Source organism: Elaeis guineensis, chromosome 4, assembly GCF_000442705.2.
Source record: "Elaeis guineensis isolate ETL-2024a chromosome 4, EG11, whole genome shotgun sequence".
Lineage (NCBI taxonomy): Eukaryota > Viridiplantae > Streptophyta > Magnoliopsida > Arecales > Arecaceae > Elaeis > Elaeis guineensis.
In genome coordinates, this window is record NC_025996.2 from 59,645,418 (window position 1) to 59,669,187 (window position 23,770).

The 23,770-nt window shown below is 36.4% G+C and overlaps 1 protein-coding gene across 1 annotated transcript in view; it reads right to left on the reverse strand.

The window, feature by feature from the left end:
* Positions 1–4,429: 4,429 nt before the first annotated feature.
* The window catches only part of LOC105042781 (nibrin homolog), a 36,250-nt gene continuing 16,909 nt past the window's right edge, over positions 4,430–23,770 (reverse strand). Inside the window, 5 exon segments of the mRNA XM_029263902.2 lie at positions 4,430–4,940; positions 5,045–5,147; positions 5,227–5,288; positions 5,410–5,921; positions 22,289–22,460. Of these exon segments, the coding sequence (XP_029119735.2) occupies positions 4,884–4,940; positions 5,045–5,147; positions 5,227–5,288; positions 5,410–5,921; positions 22,289–22,460 (906 nt within the window). The 3' untranslated portion in view covers positions 4,430–4,883.

Sequence of the window (23,770 nt, forward strand, 5' to 3'; positions counted from 1 at the left end):
TTGTAATGCCAGAAATTCCGAAATTGTTGGATAGCGGCCATTTAATTGCAAAGAAAAAGGACGTGGTCAAAATCTTGATGACGGTTAAGTGTTGACTTTGTTGACTTCTTATCAGAGGTTCAGGTGCGGGTCGTTCTCACGGTAGCATGAGAATTTTGTAGATTAGCTTGATACCTCGGTGGGGACCAGTTGAGGCTGTTGGATGTTGTCGTTTATTTTTGATACATCGAGGGCCTGGAACTCCAAAAATTTGCAAAGTCTGCTTTGGAATTTGGTGAACAAGGCTCAGGTGCTTATGTTTACAACCCCTAATTATTTCCACAAGACTAATGTTTTTTTTTTTTGGAGAATCAGTAAATACTTCGGTCACAGAAAAAAAAACATTATGATAAGAAACGTCTCAATTTTTCATGCTCCTACTACAGTTGTATGATCTATCTTGAATAATTTGTTCAACGCAAGGATAGCTATAATATCCTAAAGTTCTTTGTAATGTTATAAAATTTGCTTAACTCTTTGAATAAATAAGAGAAATTTATATCAGAGATAAGCATGGGTTTTGTTGAAAAGTTTGTTGAGAAAGACTGTCCATTTCAGTCCCTCTATAATCATCAAAAGAAGGCAGAGACAAATTGATCAGAGGTAAGATAGATGCACTTAGACGCATTGTTGAGAATCTTTGTTGCCCAAAATAAAGAGAAGTTGGTAGGAGAGGAGTTCAAGTGCCAGTAGAAAAAGAAGATGTTGGTTGATAATGCTTTCCACCATCCTCATTGTAATTGATACCATGAGTGCTTTAAGATGCTTAGACATTAATGACTAGTGATTTTATTCTTCAATTGAAACCTGCAATGTGTTTTGAAACTCAAGCTCTAATATGTACTTGGCATTTTCGGATGGTTTTATATTGGAGCAAGGGGCCTTTCTTTCCCAAAAGGAAAATATTTAGTTTATAGGCAATTTATATGTTGCACTTCACATCCAATAGTCTATAATTTAAATTTTTGATTCTTTTATCTTTTTTGAATTTTACCAATCATTTTTGCCTCCATATATTTCGAATATAGCAAACTTTATACACCATACATTACTGGCCTCTGGTTCTATAGTTAATGGGGATAAATGTCACACAACATTTGTTTAAACTAAATATATAATATGATAAAATATCATTGTCACAGCCCAACTCATTGGCATGATTTGGGCAAGTGAAATGGTTGCATGTTCCTGGAACCCTAGAAAACATGCAAGGCTTATGAAATAATTTTATAATTTCAATAATTTATTTTCCAAATAATAGAAAAATAGGCAATGGCATTTAGAGCATTTTTACATTCTACTATAAAACTTAAATTACCAAACTTTCATAATTCAAAAATCATTTTAGTAACATCTAGAACTTTCCCTTATTGAAGCAAAGACCATGACCAGACTGTAATCTCTCCAGCATATTGCCTATTCTAGTCTACCTACTCCATATCTAGAAAAAAGAGAGAAAGCAAGGTAAGCTAACAATAGAGTAAGTACAACTGATCATGGGCTGAGCCTCAGGTCTAAAACTCTATTCATTTTTAATCATGCTTTGGGATGGGCCTATGTAAAATTTGACATTTTTTTGGATCCAAGCACGGCTCATGATCAAGTCTGGTAGTAAGTAACACTGACACCCTTAGTGGATTGAGCACATAATATTCATAAGTATGTTCAAATAAACACATATCTCAATATTTCTTTTGCAAATGAAGTAGATTTTACAGTTTCAAAAGGAACTCTACAAGGCATAAGTATTTAGATCAATGTAATAATTCATTTTTCAAAATGCAAGAACCAAAATTATGCTGTTGTATCTTATCGAAGAAAATTCTTTTTATAAACTCGAGAAAGTTTTGCGATTACTTTTCTTGCCTTCTCTTAGACTTCACAACTACAGTCATGATCTTCCTCGTAACAAGGCCCAAAAAACTAGAGGGGTGTTTGGTTGGAAAGAGTGAGGGTTTGGAATCGGAATCGGAATGGGTAACTCCCATTCCAACCGTTTGGTTGGGAGGAGTTCCATTCCGATTCCAGGATGAAATGAGAATGGCTCAATTTATACAGAACTCAATCTCTACTCTCCTCTATGGATTCAAATTTTCATTCCATTTTCGATTTCGATTTCGATTCCGATCATGAACCAAACGCTTCGGAGGATTTAGCTATTCTGATTCTAATTCCAAGCCATTCCAATTCTCATTCCCATTTCGATTTCGGTTACAAACTAAACACTCCCTAGGTTCTAAGTACATAATATCTCAGCGGTCATCCTTGACTAGATAAGCCTAAAAGAAATAGCTCTAAAAACAAGTTATCAGCCATTAGCTCCAACGAGCTAAGCTAGAAACAAACTACTTTCTAAATATAAGATCGTCGACGGTTGGCTAGGCCCAATTATAGTTAGACTAGTGATTGTTTATTTAATTATTGTTGTAAACCATGATCTTAATCACAAATTGATCAAAATAAATTTCAAAATCCATGAACCTTCAGCAATCTTCAGCAACTTAATTCATACAATTTCATCGTATAGAATCAAACGTACATCATCTTTGGATGCAAAAAGGATCAACAACATGCTCATGCTTGAATTTACAGGGTTGTTGCACACTACCACCTAGGATCCTCTTGGATCAGGGGTGGTAGCCCTAGCTAGATAGTAGTATTTTCATTTCCCAAATTTAATTGGATTTTTTTTTTTTTTTTTGATTGAAGTGGGAGGTTATACCACCCTTTTATTAAATAAGATAACGTATTTATATAATAACAAATGGATCGAGCTGAGAAAGTTCGATTCCATGCTGACTAGAGAGTATGAATGCTATAGTTACAGGTTATAGCGCCTCTCTTTTTAGTCTTTTAGAACAGATTTTTCGATTACAGGCATTCAGCATTCTGCTTGTAGGTTATAAACTCTGTATTTTATAATTTCAGACTTTCAGAACATGTAGTTTCTGGCTGGAACCAATTCAGATTTGTAGAATCTTGTGTCTTATGAGTGCCATTGACTTGGCGTGTCCAGTGTTACCCAATTCAGAACAATTTCAGGTTAATGGCTATTCCGCATAAACTGCTCTTGTGAGATTAAAATAAAGGCTCTAGAGCGTGGATCGTCTTCTGCAGCAGTGATCTGTTTCTTGTGTCAGCGGCTCTGAACCAATCTCTTAACATTTCCATGGTAGTTTCAGTGGTCTTGCTGAATGAGTTAGCTTCAAAACAGAAAATTCTTCTGTTTCATTTCTTCCACAGACTCCACAGTATAGCGCAGAATACCCATCTTATCGCCTGCTTTGGTGTGTCACTGCCCAGATTATTCTTCCCTGGTTCCAGGAGATCTTGGATATTATGCAATGGAGGAGGCATCGAAAGTTGTTGAGCAATCACATTCCAGATCTGGGAGGAATAATGGCATTCTGTGAAGAGATGGTTTATGTTTTCATCTATAGAGTTGCAGAGGAGGCGGGAATTTAATTAGATATTAATGATTGAACGAATCCAAATATTAATAATAACGTATACAAGTTTATTGTGTGGTTATCTTACAGACATCATTTTCTTAAGCACATTTTCAATCACCAAGTAAATAATATTTGTAATTTGAAAATTTAATTCAAATTTTAACACTGATATAAAACCAACCTCAAACATCCCAATTCTGGAGTAGGAAAGCTACTTTCTTGGAACAATCAGCTCAGCGCTAACATAGCCCTTCTGATCCCTATTAGTTCCCAAAGTAATGCTAACTTATTTCCAGCCACCAGTTAAAGATCATACAGAAAATGAGCAAAATAAAGATGAAAAGCTTATTAGTTCATTATTGTAAACTACAAGATAAAAACCTTGAAATATTCTAGACAGCCTTAAAATTGAGGTACTCTTTGATAGCAAGTACCAGGAGCTCAACTCAGTAACTAACTCGGTCCAACCTCATTCCAATGAAATACAACTCAAGCTGAATACCAGATATTCTGTATAAATGAGCCAAGCCCGGCTCATGAAGAGCACAAGCTCGGTTCAGCCAAAGAATTGGCTTGTTCAACAGTCACCAGCATAGCTTTATCCATATAACCAAGCCAGAACAATCCTAACTTCAGAATGAGTTAGATTGTGGTGAATCCAGGGTAACTAGAACATCCAATCTTATTCTGAAAAGAAATAAAGCCCAACTCAATTTTCCAACAGACCTGAATTCCTGGTCATGATCACTAAGTTTACGGAACAATTTTATCCACCTATAGCACAATGGTGATACATTGCTGTTACATAGTTATGTTAGTCATTAATTAGGGTTCAATGAATCAAACTTAGAATTCCAATAGATACTTCTTCTAAAATAGCCCATCCCAGTCCATCAGTAAGTAAAATGGCATATCCAACTTCTCATAAGATCCTCAGGAATGCAAGCACCTGACACATCAGTCGTGCTAATAGTTGCTTGGCTTCAATTTGACAAATAGCATGAATCCTGAATGTTGAAATTTTACTGTGTCAAAATGCAGTACACAGAAGTAGCAATAAATAAAAAGGCAGGCAACTCCACTTTTCTTTTTTCCAGAATTTCTGATATTTACATTCACTTGGCCTGATTCTGCACAAAACATTCCAGTAGAACACGAAGGCTGCATGAGTTCCTGTATCTGCAAGACTGCATCAAGTCACAATTCCTTCACCTATTCAGGTTAACTATTAGCATTATAATCACTGGACATGAGTTCCTTTATCTGGAAGATTACATCAAGTCACAGTTACTCCACCTATTCAGATTAATTATAGCATTATGATCACTGGTTTTTAAAGGCACTCAGCAAACAATAGACTTTACATCCAGGCATTCTACATTTTGACCTTTGTCAGCGACGTGAAAGAAGGGCTTGAAGAGAAGTACAAGCAGTGGCACGTTTCCTCGCCTGAGAAACAAAAGGATAATGATACCAAAGAAAAAATCATAAACAGCAGAAGATAAGAAAACTTGAAGACTTAACCACCACTGCAGGTCTAAGCATTGATATACCTTCTCATTGTTGAACAAGTCCTCGGCGATAGCTTCCATTTGCTTACGCTTCTTCTCTTCCCTCATGTACTCAGATGATTCATTGCTCCCACAACCAGATTCACTAAGAAAGTAATCCAAATTTTAGAACATTTCAGATTCCTCCAGATATCACAGTAAGCAGAAATAAATCCAATTCTTACAGATATGGATCTTTTGAAAAAGGAATGAGATTTCTGAAGCTATTGCCAGACATTGTATTTCTCTGTAAAGGTCAATTGACAAAAGATCAATTAGAATATAACACTGCTGCAGCACATGTGCAGAAAGCTCCAAGTTATCAAAGATATTCCAGAAATCATGGTAATGCTCACAGAGCCATTTACCTTTCTAAAGCATTTGAAGTTGACAACCTTCTTTGTGGTAGATCTAACAGGAATCAGAGTGCCAATATTCTTTACGATCAAATCTTGACTGTATATGATGTCTGAATTTTCATGTCTGTCAGCAACAGCTTCCTCACTTTTGTCCACCCTTTTCATAACACCAACATTCTCAAACTTTGGGCCTGAAATATTGGACTTGTCTGGAGATAAGACTGAATATTTAGTACAGTTATTTCTGTCATCTCGATCTCTGGTTTCTTCTCCATCTTCAGATACTGTTGGATTTTTCTCTTCATGTTCATAGAGGGAATAATTTACATTTTTTGGGGTGTCCTCAAAATTTCTCACATCTTCTCTGTTTTCAGATTCTTTTACAATTTCATCATGTTCACATCTGAGGGCATCAGGAAGATTGGCGATGGCAGCAGCACGATCAGATGTGGCAGTATCAATTTCAACATCAGAATCCGCTACCATAGTCTCATCAGTGGAATGTGAAGATGAAATGATAACTGCATGAAATTATCATGCCACATAGGCTTAGAGGTTTACAAACTTACTGGAAATTGGCAGAGGGCTTACACAAAATAGAGAACATACAACGCATTAACAGAGCTACCTAGAAAGCAGAAAAGGAATGTACAAATGAATTAGGTACCAGTAGTATATGAAGAATAAATTTAAAATCCTAAATATTGCAACGTGTGAAGCAACACCAGAGTCCCAAGTTTGACATCTAGAAGCTCCGCAATGCATCAACAAGATAACATAAGCTGAAACTGCAGCTGCTAGGATCTACACAGGCACTACAGAGCTTGTCCCATTAATTATAGTTGGCTTTCATGAGAATGGTGCAATGTGAAGAACTATAAATTGTATCAAATTCTTCCAAGTTTCCTTCAGGAACCTCGTTGTAAGACCCATAAAAATTCTAAGAACATTTTTTTGTGGCATCTTCTAATATCTCATGACCAAACTATTCCAGCCAACTTTGCATCACCTATGACTTATCATCATCTGTGGTCTGACTTTTAGGCCCCAGCAATTACTGTTATTGTCTCCTTTATTCTTGCTAGACTTATCAGCTACCCACCTTGACATTTTCTTTATCCCTAGTCTTAGTTTCTGTGCGGACTCATTTGACACCCACAGTTGACCAATAATGGTCTATATTTTATTATCTTGCAAGGTTCTTCCACTTATCTCAACAGCATGCAGCAAAAATATCTCTCGAAAAGCATATCTCCACTCGTCTGTCCCCATCTAATTTTGTTGAACTGACAAACATTTGTCTCTCCATTCTTCTATTTGACCAAATGGAAAATGACAATTTTTTTCATTCAAGCATAATATGGCCATCAATTTTTATTGGACCCTCCTTTTTCAACCTATTCCCACTAAATCCTGATTATGTGTGCTATTTTTATATCAAAAGATTCATATACTTCTCAAGATCTCCACAAATCCTATCTCAAGGTTATACTGAATTAACAAGGCCATACCAAATCAACAAAGTAACATATATTTTGGGCCTTCTCTTAATAGCAAGAACTCATCTCAAAATTGTAGTATGATTAGTGTTTAGGGCCAACCTTGCTTCTGTTGGCTAACTGCTACAGGAAACAAACGTTACAAACCAGTCCCACAACTGCTATCAATAATTTTCATCATTCACTTATGCATGACTTCACCCAGAGATGATTCTTTGGCATGTCTTTTTTAACACCAACAAAATTACTGATGATGTTACCATATCAAATGCTATCTCCAAGCAATAAGAAACATGAGAAGATACTTCCTCTACTCTTTAACATTTTTTTCAAACATTACCTAAGATAATAGCTCTATTGCATATTTATCACAGAATAAACTCAATTTGCTCTCAAATATTGTTGTCATGGAAACACCCTTGTATTCATTGTTGCACCATTCCATTCCACTTCATGCTGCAGCTTAAAGATTTAGATTCATCATGACCGGACCCCAGCAAGGTACCTTCTAGCTTGGGTGTAAACTTCTTGAGTCAATTTGGCAATGTTATCATTTATCAACGTCCAATTAAATAAGCTAGTTAATGAAAACAACCAAATCTCGTGTATTTTTTTGTTCATCAATTATTCATTGATCACTTTGTTTCCCCGTTCATCGAATTTCTAAATGGCTTATATGTCACATATGTACCTTCCTTGAGTGTTTGGATGTTTAGTATCCTTAGTCACATCATATTTACCAATTTCTATCATTACTAGTTAATGTTAATGTATACTTATGCATAAGTTTTGTCATCTCCTACCTTCCCCATTCTTCTTAAGCAAACGGAGGAAATTTTGCAAAGAATTTAATTTGCCACAAAAATTTGACCCAGCAATGCAGCATAACTGCCAACCGATGTTGCACCGAGGACATCAGAGAGACTTTGAACTCACATTTGAGTCTAATTTAACAAGTGGAAAATTGCTTCCTTTATTGTTAACTGCTTACTTATTAGTAACTAGATGATTCATATCAAGAGGGTGATCACACTCTTGATTTCAAACATTTAAAAAATGTACATGCTTGTTGTGTACACTGAAAAGTTTATTGTTAAATAATAGTGCTTGCACAACTTCTAAAATGTTCACAAGCATAATACATGGAATATAAGGTTGTTTATAATATAAAGGTCATTCTTATTAAGAATGGCAGAGTAAAGATATAAGCAAGCTCAATAGCAAGTTATCTTATAACTCCTTAAGAAAACTATAAAAAAGGTTACTGATCAAACTTGCTCTAAGATGACTGAAGTCATCCAGAAATCTTGGTTTTAAATGCTTAAGCAGAAATCCTCTAACCATCCCTTCCTGATAACAGGCTAGTACTCCCATCTTTGGCAATGCCAAACATAATTGGAAAGGGAGAGGATTAATACCAGTCAACAACTCAGAAGGAAGCAGTTTGATATGTAACTGGATGAAATTGTTTGAACATGATGCTAAGAAGTCTGCATCAATTGCTTCAAAAATGTCCTTTGTGATTCTTAAGTCCAAACCTGTTGAAATGGTCATAGAACAAATGACTGGACAGCTCAAGACTACCATCACTTGTGGAAACCCGACTACATTCATAATACAATTTGACAGATTTCCAAAAATGTTAAGGATCAAGGACAGGACTATTATCATTGTTAACATCATGTTTCACATGCAAAATACAGAACTTGCTCAGTGCTTGAAAGTGTCATGACATTTGGCAAGATGTATAATGTCTCTGTTGATTCAAGAACAGCAAAAACCCACTTCTAAACAAATTGTGGTCAGATTATTCCAAAAGCAATGTTAGACTTGCTATTGGCAGAGTTCAAAACTCCAGTCATCCTAATTCACAATTTGTGAACCTGTTTAGGATCTTGCATATCATACAAGGTTTTGTGACATTTGGCAAGACATATAATACCTTATTTAAGAACAACAAGAACCCACTTCTAAACAAATTGTGGTCAGATCAATGCAAGAACCATATTAGACTTGCTATTGGAAGAGTTCAACACTCCAGTCATTATGATTCACAATTTGTGAACCCGCTTAGGATATATTGCATACCATACTCATACAACTCAATAATTTGTGGATTTTTGAGCTCCAGTGCAGATTCACACATCATTGAAAAGAAATATCAAAAATCATAAGATTGTTTGTATAGGTAGTGGCGAGTCCTAGGAGTCTCTACAGTGGATGGAAGAGACACCAGACATTCAAGTGTAATGAAACCAAGGTTTGCTATACTGGTCAGTACCAATGCATATCCACCATACCGTACTATACCAGTACCAAACCAGAACATGGTACAGAGAGCATACCGACACTCGAAACACTAAAACAGCCCTTGTACTGATCATACCCATACTGTAATTGGATGATACCAATATGAGATCCAGTATCAAGATGGTAAACCTTGCCTAGAACAGCAAAGCGACATTGTAAACAAGATAAAACTTAGTTTAAGGATTATACCACAACAAGAGAGGATGCAGAATAAGAAAAAATTTATGTAGAACCCAGATAATGTCAACAAGATTACCAAGTTGCATGTAGGGAGGCTCAATACCAACACAAAATACCTCATGCTTCAAGGGCTGTTTATTGAGATAACCAGAAATCCGATGATCTATGCTAAGAACCCTGAAGAGGATGACACAATCTAATGCAACATACAAATGCAATGTCTGTTATAGATGACTCAAAAAACTATGGGGGTAAGTTGCAAGGAGATAAAGTAGAAAATAATGGCATGGATAGCATGTGAAAGCCCAGATGTCGGATGCACAAAAAAGCTTAAACTAGGTATGAAGGAACTAAAGGCAACAATGTTGCAACCCACAAGGTGGCATGATGGCATGAGAAAGAGCTACAATTTGAGACTTTATATATGGAAAGGCCTAGAAACTAAGAAATTAAAGCCTAATAATTATTTAGACGGTTGGATAGAGTGAGAACATTAACATTAGAGTGAGAACATTAACATTGTTCAGGAGAATGCATCAATGGACCAGATTCAAGTTAAAATCTAGAATTAAGTCTAAATTTTAGAAAAAACAATGGAAAACAATTAGGCATGCTAATAGCATGGCAGGGCTACTAAAAGCCCTAAAATCAGAATTCAATCAAATCAACGTGCAACGTCAAGGAACTCTATTGAATCAGAAACTACACTTATTTGAGGGAAGTAATTAGGAAATATGTAGTAACGACTTGGGACCTCACCTAAAAAGGCTAGATGGAAAGTATTATTTAAATTTCTAGACTATGAATAAGTACCCAAGATCTACCTAGTGCATAACTTATGTGGGACTAAATACACACTAGCATAGATCGTGACACACTTCCCCTATTTTAGTCCTAATGTCCTCATCAAGCTAAAGGTCCAATTACAATCAAATCTAATCACAAATATTGCGATCAACCTATGATTAGCCATAAGGCCCATACTACATGTCCGTCAGTCCATGTGGACTACAAATTGGGTCCACTCTAATAGCACCTATAACAACCCAAGACTCACCTAAAAGCTTAGCAGCAAGGGCTTGTAACCTGACTGAGGGCTACAAGATGGTCAAACTTATCGAGGTGACATTAAGGTGAGATTTGCGTATGAGGACTTTTACGGGAATGTGTTTAGTCCCACACCGGTTATCCATTAGATTTTGGATACATATGCATGACCAAGGAACCCACACAACACTTTCTAGCTAGCCTCTTTGGATGAGATCCTAGGTTGTTAGAAATGATATGAAAGCGAACCTTGCTCATGACTTATGTGGACTAGAAAACACTACAACATGAGCCCATTTGAGGCTGATCATAACTGATTGTGTTATTTATCATTGAATCAAGGTTTTAAATCCCGTGGAATGGGGTTGGCTCAATTTTTTCATAGAACAGGATGTGTTGCCGTCCTATCTCATCCCGATACTTAGGATAAAGATATCCCAAGACATCCCGATTGGGATGCTAGGACGCTAGCGGGACAGCCATGTCCTAACACATGGGATGATATCCCATCCCGATGTCCCATGAGACATCCCGAAACATCCCATTGGGATCTGAATCCCTGGATTGAATATAGACTCTTAGCCTTGTGAGGATGCTAGGACTTAAATAAGGGAATGTGTGAGGAATCTTGTTCGCATATGTTTAGCCCTACATCGATTATACACTAAATAGATCTCAAGTACTTATACGGGCTAAGGAACCCAAACAAAACCTTCTAGTTTTCTTTTTGGGGGAGGTCTTGGTTGTTGCTTGTGCAAATAGAGCACATTAAACATAGAAAAGAATTTGGAGAATAATGCCGATGCCAAAATTATGATATAATTCAAAAAGGTGCAAATCTAGCTAAAATACAAGTGTGGTAGAGTACCAACTACCAAGGATCACCAAGCAAATCAAAAAGATTGGGAAGGAGGATGTATGAGTAGGATAAGTAGAGAATAAACATGCAGCAAAGAAATGTGGATTCCAAGAGCCAGATGTGGACTCATGGGACCTAAAGGCTAGTTGAAATGGGGTAAGGATTTGATAGCATGGCTACAAAATTCAATCCATAAACTAGAAATGTGTTTAGAATGACAAGACAAATTTCATTCATAGAGTCAAGAAAAAAGATTAAAAAAATGAACTGTCTTTCATTTTAAATAAGGAAGAGGAGACCCTAGTAAACAAAGGACGAAAAAAAGGCATGTCAAAATAGACCCATAAGTGGAACCTCAAATAGGAAATCCAGCAAATAAATTCCAGCGAGAGGGCTAAAAAAAATAAAATAAAAGCTAGCATATCAACTAGGTTAAAAGTGGCCAATGAGCTGGATGGTAGATAGGATCTAATGGGGGGTCATTGTATCTGAACAATGTGCACCATACATTAACAATAAAATTAACATTGAAGAGAGCAACAATGGCGAGTAGAAAATAGAAAATCCATATGGCCTTAAATTAGGTGGTAATCAAACAAGGAAAGACTTTGACAGAACCTAAATTAAGCTATTGGATTCACAATTGTTGACACAATGTACCAAGAAAGGAAATCACCATGATATTGTTATTTGAGTAATGATCTTTGAAATTATAGCGACTTTGGCTGGTGGTTGGTGTGTCTGAACTTTAGGCAAAAAAACTGAACTTGTGCACAATATATTCATGAGGTCATGATACTGGATAAGTACATCAACAACACTGGCACCAAAGATTGTCATGACACAAAACTAAAAGGGAATATATAGACTAAACCATTATACAAGCAAGTAGTGTGTGAGTGTGCACAAGTGATAGGTGTATAAATTTGCTATAGAAGTATTAATTTATGGATCAAATTATCTTTATTCTTTTAAAATTGATGCTTCTTGTATATTTTACAGAAAAGAGCTGCACCAACATGAAGAGCCCGATTTGCAGGCTTAAAGGGATCAAACGGAACAAAAAGTGGAGTTAAAATAGATTTAAATTGGAAGCTGAAAATCAATTTGATCCAATCCACAAGTTAGTGATCCATCATGGACCATTTGGTCCATGAGAAGCTTGGGAATTTGATGGGCCACGTGAAAAAGAGGAGATGGCTGGACGTTCAATTATGGAGGCCATGTGGTTTCTTTGTGAGAGGCTTGGCATGTGAGGGACCCAGAATTCTTTTTGATTCAAAACAGGGAACATGGCTGGGGGCTTCAATGGATGGTCTTCACATGAGGCATGGGCATTTCAATGGAAGGCCCATGTTGCTTTAAAACATTCAAAGAGGAATTTTGTGGAGCTCTCGGATGCTGGGCTTGTGCGGTACGCATGAGCGCATGGTGTGAATGACGCATGGGACCTCTAGCTTTATAAGGAGGAACGAGCGGTCTGGCAAAAAAACACGAAGCGGACGCGGATATGCAACGGGATGCGTGACGGAATAAAATAATATAATAATAAAAAGAAAGTTTTTATTTTAGTCCCACATCTGAAAAAAATAAAAACTTTCTCCTTACCTACACCTATAGATAAAGCCCTACACCTCTCTATTGAGAATATCTCTCTCCACTCAATTTTTGTAGGGGGTCTGTGTGACAGGCAGACATACCCACCTTTTAAACTTTTTAGCCACCTCGTTCCCACTTTCTTCCACCCTTCCAACACACAAGGAGAGTCACCAGGGAAGGTTGGTCACAACCAAGAGAGAGAAGCTAGGTTCTGTAAAAATTTTATTTTTATTTTCTGTTTCAACTTCAAGCCTCATTTATGGCTTAGGAGTTAAAATTTTTATAATCAAATTTTTATTCAGCAATAAATTAGTTATTTTTTTATTTAATTTTTTAATTTTAATTTCTGCAATAGCGTAGTTTAAATTTCTGTATCTTTTAATTCTGCAATTTTTAATTTCCGCAAGTTAAATTCCAGCAAGTAGAATTAGATTTTATTTTAATTTTTCTTCGGACTTCAAATCAACTATGTCTGGCTAAGCAATCCCTCTGGGGTTTGCGATGAAGCTAGATCATGAATAAAAATCTTCTCTATTAAATCTCTCTTTTCGAACTTTTAATTTTTAAAGTCTTTCTCCCTTCATCTCTCTTGTCAAGAGACTTGATGGGCTATCATTGGGTCAAAATCCCTTCATAGTCCATACTTGATTCGGTGCAAAAGTGGATGATTAGTAGAAGGCTCACAATTTTCTAAACCATTTCTTCTCTTTTCTTATGAAAATCTTGATGGGTTATAGTTGGTCAGAATCCCTTCATAGTCTATACTTGGACAATACAAGAGAAGTGAAGAAAGGAAGAGTCTCTTAATTAGGATGAAAACAAAATACTTGATGGATCATAGTTGAGTTAAATCTCTTCATGGTCCATGCTTGTTCAAGTTTTACACCTTAATCAAGGACATTATAAGAGAAACCATACGAAGGCTCTCTAATTCATTGGTCTGGTGGATTCGAAAGCTCTAGATCTTGAGATAATTTATATTTATAATTGATTAGTTTACTGTTTTGATCGTTCGTAATTCAACAATCAATTTCTCTTCTTTTCCTGTAAAGCTCGCCTGAGCAAGTATTTGAATACACTTAAAATCCAATTCCTCATGGGATTGACCCGTACTCATCGAATGTACTACATTGCACACCATGCGCTTGTGGTAAATTTAAAACACATCAAGTTTTTGACGCTGTTGCCAGAGAATTTGGCATGTTTAAATTGTGTTTTTTTTTTACCCTCCAACTTAAATATCATTATTTCTAATGGAGGAAAGACAATGTAATGCAAGAAAAAGAAAGATGTCACCTGATGAATGTGTTTTTTGTTGAAGATGATATAGTGCGATGTTGGCTTGAAAATTGAAGATTGGTATCTCTGTTTATTCAATAGAAAGGATATTAGTTTAAAAAAAAATTGGATTGTCTCCCAAAAATGCTAAGTTTAATGTCTTTAGCCAGATAAAACATTTCAAGCAATTTAATCGTGATAAGTTGGCTCATAGAGAACCATGGCTTCGTCAATAGATTCTTTGGATAGTTCCAAGAACGGTTTTAATCTTTGACCATTAACTTTAAACACAAACCATTACTTGGATTTTCAATTTCTATAGCTCCATGTGGGAAGACTTTTTTAACTAAGAATGATCTGTCCATCTAGACCTAAGCTTTCTAGGAAAAAGGTGTAATCTATAATTGTACAAGAAAACTTTTTGTCCAGGAGTAAAAGATTTTTCATAATTGCTTGATCATGAAAAACTTTGGTTCGTTCCTTGTACACCCTAGTATTCTCGTAAGCTTCATTTCTAAGTTCTTCTAATTCATTAATTTGAAGCTTCGTATGAGTTTTGGCTATGTGCAAATCCATATTTAAATTTTTAATGGCCCACATGGCTTTGTGCTCTAGCTCAACAGGCAAGTGTCAAGGTTTTCCAAATACAATCCTATAGGGAGACATTCCTAGATTGGCTTTGAAAGTGGTTGGTATGCCTATAATGCATCAACTAATTTCAAGGACCAATCCTTTCTATTGGCATTAACAGTTTTTTCCAGAATTTGTTTGATCTATCTGTTGGACATTTCTACTTGTCTACTAGTCTGAGGGTAATAAGATGTGGCCAACTTGTGGGTGACATTATATTTTTTCATTAATATGGCAAAGGGTCGATTGCAAAAGTGTGTTCCCCAATCACTAATGATTGCTCTAGGAGTGCCAAAATGAGAGAGAATATTTTCTGTTAGAAATTTTATGACTACTTTGCTATCAGTAGATCTATAAGGAATAGCATCTATCCACTTTGAAACATAGTCAACAGCTACTAAAATGTATTCATTTTCAAATGAGTTTAGAAATGGACCCATAAAATCGATCCCCATACATCAAAAATTTCAACCACCAAGATTGGGTTGAGAGGCATCATGTTTCTCTTGGTGATTCGCCCCATTTGTTGGCATCAAGCACAACTTTTACAGTACTCGTATGCATCTTAAAATAAATTGGGCCAATAAAATTCATATTGGAGGACTTTGACAGCTGTTTTCTTGGATGTAAAGTGACCACCACATGCTTGGTCATGACAGAAAGATAAAATACTTCTAACCTCATTGTCCGGATACTTTCTAATGATTTGATTAGGACACTGCTTAAAGAGGTATGGATCATCCCAAATGAAATACTTCACTTGGACAAAAATTTGTGTCTGTCTTGAGTGGTCCAATAGAAGAAACTTTACCAATGGCTAAATAGTTGACAATATCAGCATATCATGGTTCAGTGGACACGAACATGAGCTGTTAATCAGAAAAAATTCATTGATGGTGGTTCACTAGATGGTGCGACTATGATTCGGAACAAGTGATCCACTACTGCATTCTTTGTTCTTTTTTATCTCTGATTTTTAGGTCAAATTCTTAAAGGAGTAAAATCCATCGTATCAACCGTGCCTTGACGTCTTTCTTTGCTAAGAGATGTCTAATGGCTGAGTGGTCAGTATAGACAATGATGTGTGATCCAATCAAATAGGACCTAAATTTTTTTAGGACAAAGACAACAGCAAGAAACTCCTTTTCAGTGGTAGTATAATTAAGCTGCGCATCATTTAAGGTTTTGCTTGCATAGTAAATAACTCTAGGAACTTATTAATTTTTTGATCTAAAACTGCGCCCACAACATGATAGACGCATCACACGTAAGTTCAAAAGGTTCAGACCAGATAGAAGGGTGAATGATGGAAGCTGAAATGAGTGTCTTTTTAAGAAATTCAAAAGACTCTAGACACTCAGGAGTGAATTCAAACTTTATTTCTTTTGCTAAGAGATTTGTTAATAGACGAGCCACTTTACTGAAATTGGTAATGAATCTTCTATAGAATCCAGCATGTCCTAAAAATGAACGGATTTCTTTGACAGACTTAGGTGGTGGAAGACTTGCAATCAGGTCTACTTTGGCTTTATCCACTTCAATTTTTTTTTTTGAAACTACATGGCCAAGAACTATCCATTCTCTAACCATGAATTAGTATTTTTTCCAATTAAGAACTAAGTGCTTCTCCTTACATCTTTCTAAGACTAATCTCAGATGATCCAAGTATTCTGAGAAAATAGGGCCAAAGACAGAAAAGTCATCCATGAAAATTTTTAAAAATCGTTCAACCATATCCGAAAAAATGCTGATCATGCATCTCTGAAAGGTTGCCGGTGCATTACATAATCCAAAAGGCATACGCCTATAAGAAAAAGTTCCAAATAGACAAGTAAATATAGTCTTTTTCTGATCCTCGAGGGCTATGGGGATTCGATTATTGCCGAAGTATCCATCGAGAAAACAGTAGAAGTCTTGTCCGGCTAATTTTTCTAACATTTGATCAATAAATGACAGTGAAAAATGATCCTTTCTTGTTGCAGCATTCAATTTTTTATAGTCTATACAGACCCTCCATCCCGTTTGGATCCTAGTTGGGATAAGTTCGTTCGCTTCATTCTGGACCACTTTACCCAGACTTTTTAGGTACCACTTGTACAGGCTTATCCATAAGCTATCAGAGATGGGATAAATAATTGCATTATCAAGTAGCTTTAGGATTTTCTTTTTGACTACATCCTTCATGGCTGGATTAAGTCTTCTCTGAGCATCTCTAATTGATTTGGCCTCTTCCTCTAAGTGTATCCTGTGTTGAACTATGGAAGGGCTTATTCCTTAATATCAGCCATGGTCAGCCTATCGCTTCACGATTCTCTCTCAGAATTGCTAACAACTCTTCCTCTTGTCTAGAATTTAGGTCAGATGCGATAATTACAGGCAAGGTTTCCTCTAGACCTAAATATGCATACTTAAGGTGCTCGAGGAGGGTTTCAATTCTAATTTGGGTGCCTCCTCTATTAATGGCTTGGGTATGGTTTAACCATTTCTTTGATTGTTCAATAGGAAGCTCTTGTCTTGACTATTCCTATTGTCTATAAAATTTTATTAATTTCTCAGATTCATTGATTGGCCAGAAACTAGACTCGAAATCACTTTCTCATCGCTAATGTCAATGGGTTCATAAATTTTCTCTTGAATTATATTTACATCAGCATGCTGGGTGGATTCCTGTTCTAGATTGAATATATTCAACTCAATGTCATGTTCCCGAAAGATAGCTTCATAAGTCCATTCTGACAGTTAATTTCAGTATTTGCAGTAGCTAAAATGATCTTCCTAAAATAACTGGGATATGACCCTTAGGTTCGCAACTGGTTCGGTCTCTAAGATGATGAAATCAACAGGAAAGATAAAATTGCCAATCTTGATTAAAACATCCTCTACCATTCTCTTAGAGATCCTAAGAGATCTATCTGCTAATTGTAACGTAATCTTTGTTGGTAAAAGTTCTCCTAATCCTAGTTGTTTATAAACTGAAAATGGAAGAATATTTACACTAGCTCCTAAATCTAGCAAGACCTTCTCAATATGAGTCTCTCCAATATCACATGAAATTGTCGGAGATCTTGGATCCTTATATTTTATTGGCACATGACTAGACAAGTACGAGCGCACACTTGCTGCTAAAAATGCTCTCTTAAATACATTGGTGGTTCTTTTCTTGATACAAAGATCTTTTAAAAATTTAGCATAGATTGAACTTGTTTAATCATATCTAAAAGAGGGATATTCATCTGGACTTGCTTAAACACCTCTAAAATTTTATCCAAATGTTTCGATTTTTTATTGGACTTTAGTCGATTTGGAAAAGGAGCTCTAAGAATTGTGAATTTTGGACTTAATGTACTATCCGTTTCAGGAGCTTGAGTTTGTAAGGTAGGTTGTTCATAAGGTGACTCAGCAAATGAGTTTTCTCTATCATTAGATATACCTACCTTATTGTCCACTTGTTTTCTAGATCTTAAGGTGTAAATAGCATTCACATGATTGACTTGATTTCCTTGTTGGGGTCGTGGACCATTTTGGTTTCTCGGATTAGATTCAGATTGGCTTGGTAGTTTGCCTCGTTCTCGCTCACTCATAACAGAGGCTAGCTGACCTACTTGCATTTCCAAACGGCAATGGCTTGGGTGTTAGTGTTTATGAGTTGGCCTGTTGTTTGCATGAAATTGCTCAGTGTGGCATTGGTATCAGCACTGATTTGGCCAGACTTCTAGGCTTTTCTCTAAAGAACTAAGTTTCTTCTCATTATTATTGAAGTTTGATGGGTTGTTCATCACAGAGTTAGGCCTTGGATTTTGCTGGTTGAAGCTAGGACCACCTATATTTTGATTTTGTGACCATAAAAAGTTGGGATGATTCCTCCATCCTGGGTTATATGTGGGTGCATAGGGATTATTCACTGATCTCTGGTATGTGACATTTACCTGAGCACATCCATTCTTTACTGGATTCATTAGGAAGGGGTATTCTTCAAGGACATGGTCGGTTGCACTACATGCGTTGCACATGGATGCAGAAACTTGATTTATATTGGCTGGTCTCTGTAACTCTAAGGCCTCTAACCTACATGCTAAAGTTGCAATTTTAGCCTCTGCAGCTAGGGAAGTTTGAATTTGATGTATTCCTCCTCTTGAAGGTGTTGGTCTCTCAGGTTCCTTAGTTGTTTTTCATTGTAAATTCTTCTCAGCTAGGTCTTCTAAAATTGTCAGGCTTTAGTGGGTTCCTTATACATGAATTGACTCTGGCACATGGACTCTAGCATGGTTCTAGAATTTGAATCTAGCCCTTCATAAATTATCTGGCATAGCCTCCAGATTTCTATTCCATGGTGTAGGCATTGGGTCAAGAGGTTCTTAAAGCGGTCGAAGTTTTCCAGAATAATTCTCTAGCTAGTTGGTAAAATTGGTTTATCTCATTTCTAATCCTAACTGTTTTGTGATGGGGAAAGAACTTCTTTAGAACACTTACAAAGCCCTCTCAGATTGTGACAGATTGGTTTGGAAGACTATAGAGCCACTTTTTAGTATTGTCCTTAAGGGCAAAATTGATCAGTCTTAGCTTAACCTCGTCCTTTGACAGTTGTTGCAGCTTCATGGTTGCATAAACCTCTTCAAACTCTCTAATGAATATGTATGCATCCTCTATTCCTGTGAATTTTGGAAGCATATTGATAATTTAGGTTTAATTTTAAAGTTATTTGCAGTGGGTTGGGGCAACCTGATGCAAGAAGGTTGAACGAAACCGACTGGATAATATAAATCCTTAAGAGTTTGGGATTGATTGAGTTCTCTCATTGTAGAAGTTTTTGAGTTTGAAACAGGAATCCAATTAATTCTTACTAATCGACCTGACACCCTTCTCCACGAAGGAAGTGAAGAAAGTACTTTTTCTTTTATTTTTTTTTTTATTTTTTTTTCAATCAAGTTTTCAATCAAAAGAAGAGAAAAGAAAAGAAGAGGAGTCCTGACTAAGATTTTCCTAATTCTAGACAGTTCCTAACTGCCAAGGTTGGCTTCGAGCACTCCAAGTTCGAAATCGGCTAACCGAATCAGCCAGGTAAGTGTAAGATTGGTGGAGGTTCCCGTGCTTTCACAATGGACGTAATTAGATAACCACCTTTCTTAGGAACGTAGTTTCTGAATCATTTTTCTAGACACCGACAGGCTAACCAACTTGAATCCGATCTAACTCTTGGGTTTCCTTGTCCTAATGAGCTCGGATGTCCCTAGGGCTGGCGTTTAATCAATTTTATTTAAAGGTTAGATTATGTAGATGCAAGGAAGTGATTTGTGGGCTAAGAAAGGGTGATCAAATCTCCATTTTATCTGATTAATGGGTAATGCCCTTAAGATATATTATGAAAATGTAATGCAAAGAAAGCAAGGTGACCAAACAAAGTGAAAGTTTTTAAAGTTTAGATACTTCTTTATATGAGTTAAATCTTATGTGATTAGTGTTTTCTTTCTTTTTATGTTAATCTAATTACAAAAACTAAATAAATGTTGAGTTTTGGATTAGTGAGTTATGAAAGAAATAAAAAAAATTCAACTAACAGAATTTAAATCAGCTAATAAGAAAAGAAAACTTATGCAGCCTAAATATAATGAAAGAAATCTAATCTATATTAAAGATAGAAAATTAACTAAGCAAATAAAGCAGAAATTAAAAGAGAAATCTAAAAATTAAAAGTAATGATTTTTTTTTATGCAAATCAAAATTTATCTTAGGACAACCATACAACGTAACCTCCTGTTACGTCAGGGCAACCTTATGTCAGGACAGATTTTGATTTGACTAAAATAACTAAAACAAGACAGAAAAGAATTACTAAACTAAAACTAAAAACACGAAGAACAAGAATTTGAAACACAATTTAAACAACAAGAATCATGGAACAAGAAGAAACCAGCATGCAAGGTATATTGAACTAGTAAATGTTACAATATAGGGAAAAATGCATTTTTGTACCATTAACTTTTATGCTACTAGCAATCGAGTGAACAAACTTTGGGTGTGCAATTTAATCAACAATTTTGACAAATCATGCAATTGAATCAACAAGCTTGATAAATCATGCCAAATCAGGAAATCGTATTGATGGAGGTTAATGTTGTTTGCTCTTTGGTATCACGTGGCCGCACATAACTTTTAAATTTGCTGACATGGCATCTTAAGGATTAAATGAGAGCCATGGCAGACACTGTCCCTGCCATCATCATCCTCCTTCCTGTGGGGATTGGTGGGGGTGGAGCGGAGAGACCTCGGTGAGACAAGGCTTTGGTAAGGAAGTAGCTCATGGCAGTGATGTAGTCCTTCGCCAGGTTGACCAGTGGAAATGACAACCAGAAGTTCCATAAGAAGCTCATGTGTTGATGGAGCGCCTCCTCCATGGATATCTACCACATGGTGCAATGAATCTCTTCCTTGATTGCCTCACTGTAGAGGCCGTGCGCCCATCATCCATTGTACTGCCCGTGCACCCCATGATGTATACCATAATGCACTCCTTCACCAACCCTTGGCACTCACACTTTGCAAACTCCTCCTTGATCTGCCCCCTGCCTTACCCTCCAATGCTACTATGATCGCCACCGCACCGCGCCCGTGAATACCTTTGCTAACATGTTCTCGAATTCAAAAGGAACCTAAAAAGCCCCAAATCAAAACCAATCCTTATCTAATAGCCCAGCTATCCACCACGATTCTTCTAGGAAATGGATACCAACACCCATGAGATGGCTATTCAGCGTCCTAAATGCTTATGCTTCGAGCACAATTAGGCTATCGCTCCTAGTAATGATGAAGATTTCCTTCTTTTCGATCAGCACTATCATTGCCATTTAAAATTTAATATCATTCAGATTTAAGCAGATTTAAAAGTTTTGTAATCCTTAAGATGCCATGTTAGCAGATGTAAAAAACATGCATGGTCGCATGACACTAAAGAGCAAACAATGTCGAGCTCCATCAGTGTGACTTCCTGATTTGGCATGATTTGTTAAGCTTGTTGACTAAATTGCATGATTTGTCAAGATTGTTGACTAAATTGTCACACCCCGAAGTTCCCTCACTCAATTGCTGGTAGCATAAAAGTTGATGTATGCATATGTATGTATGTATGTATGCATATGTATGTGTGTGTGCGCACGCGCATGTGCATGCGTGCGTGCGTACGTGCGTGCGTGTGTGCATGTATGCGTGTCCACCATACTACAACCAATTAATAGATATTTAAATATTGTATGCATGTGCATATGCATGCTTTGTCTACATGCATTTATCTTCTTATGTGCATGTTTGAACATGCATGAACCTAAATCCAAACTCAAAGTACTCTAACCAACCGCACCTAACGAACTTGCAACACAATTTACCAGGAAAATGAAAATTTTCCAAGAATAAATTGGTCTACAATTTCCAAACATGAAAATCAGCACCTTTGTCATAATGATATTATCATGACAACTGGATATCAAATACTTACAAGCAGGGGGTTCAATGATGGATGATTCCAAGTGTCCAGATAAAATGGCAGCAACCAATCTCACTTCAGTAACTCTGGACAAGGAAGACAGCTCACGGAAGTGATCAAATTCATTAGTTGGTTCTCCAGGAATTACCAGAATTACTTGGTTGTTTTCTCCATCTGCTGAAGTCTAAAAAAGTTACAATAAGTGACAAATTAAATGTTCATATTTATTTTAAAAAAAAATCTGAAGCTGATGATTTTTATGCAGGGCAGAGTAAGAAGCTAGGTAGAAAGATCACAATGAAGCATTGTTTTCATAAATGCAGTTGGATTTTTTTACAGGTTCTGGGCAATGCTTGAGAAAATGCATAACTATAGCAGCAGAATTTATTTTTCATCTGGAACTCCAGTGCATTAAGGTCTCCAATTTGATAGTGAAATAAAGAGAAATATGAATACATAAAATTCAGAGCAATTGAACAAGAAAGGTGTATTCATGGTGTCCATTCTTATGCCTCAACAGTATGATTTTCTAATATTTGGATAATATCTGAATGTAAAAACATATGTAAGTAGAATAACAGTACTGGATTAAAATCGCAGAAGCCGAAAGGTTGCAATGCTTTGTGTCAAGTGGCCTCAGTTCCTTTTAAACAGATAAACATCAAAGTAGCAAATGAAACAGCAGAAGCACTCAAATCTTATTCCACTTGAAAAACACAAATAAGAATAATAGGCAGCCTATCTTCCTGATGCCACCAGTTCTAAGGTACTTCCAATCAGACAAGTAAAGCAGTGTCAGAAGGAACCTTGTCTTGGTTTTCCAATGCATGGAAAACCCTAAGTTCACAAACAACTTCACCAATTGAATGCATCCTAAGTGTTACAACCAGATATTGCAACAAAGAAATATGACTATCTAACGTAAAATGTTATGAAGAACCTAGAAGATTGCAAAAACAGAAAAAGATATCCGCAGAGTTTTTGTTTGAAGGATAACCACTGGAAAAATTAGCTGATAAAATTTAAATGAATTTCACTTACCTGGCTATTTGAACAAAATTCATCAACATGGAAAGATTTTGCTCCAGCCACTTCAAGTAGTGATCGGAACTTATCACCAAATTTATACTGCACCGAGGTAGGATAGATAAGAGGATGTCTAAATTTCAATATAAGCACTGGAACAAGAATATTACCTTGTGTGATGATCCCAGAACAAAGGTATAGTCTGCTAGACATTTCTCACGAGACTTGGGCTCTACAACCCTTACCAACATCCCATCTATAGTCAAACTCGGAATGTAGCTGGAATAACGAACCAGAAGCCATTCTGGTGAACTTCAAAGTTCGAAAAAGATCAAATTTAAGAAGAAATATCAATTATCAACTCCTAACATAACATATTAGAACTTACGAAGTCCAAGAAGGAATTTCTATGCAAATTTTTTGCTCAGCAAGGACCTGAAAAACAACATATTAGCAGAAAGACAAGTT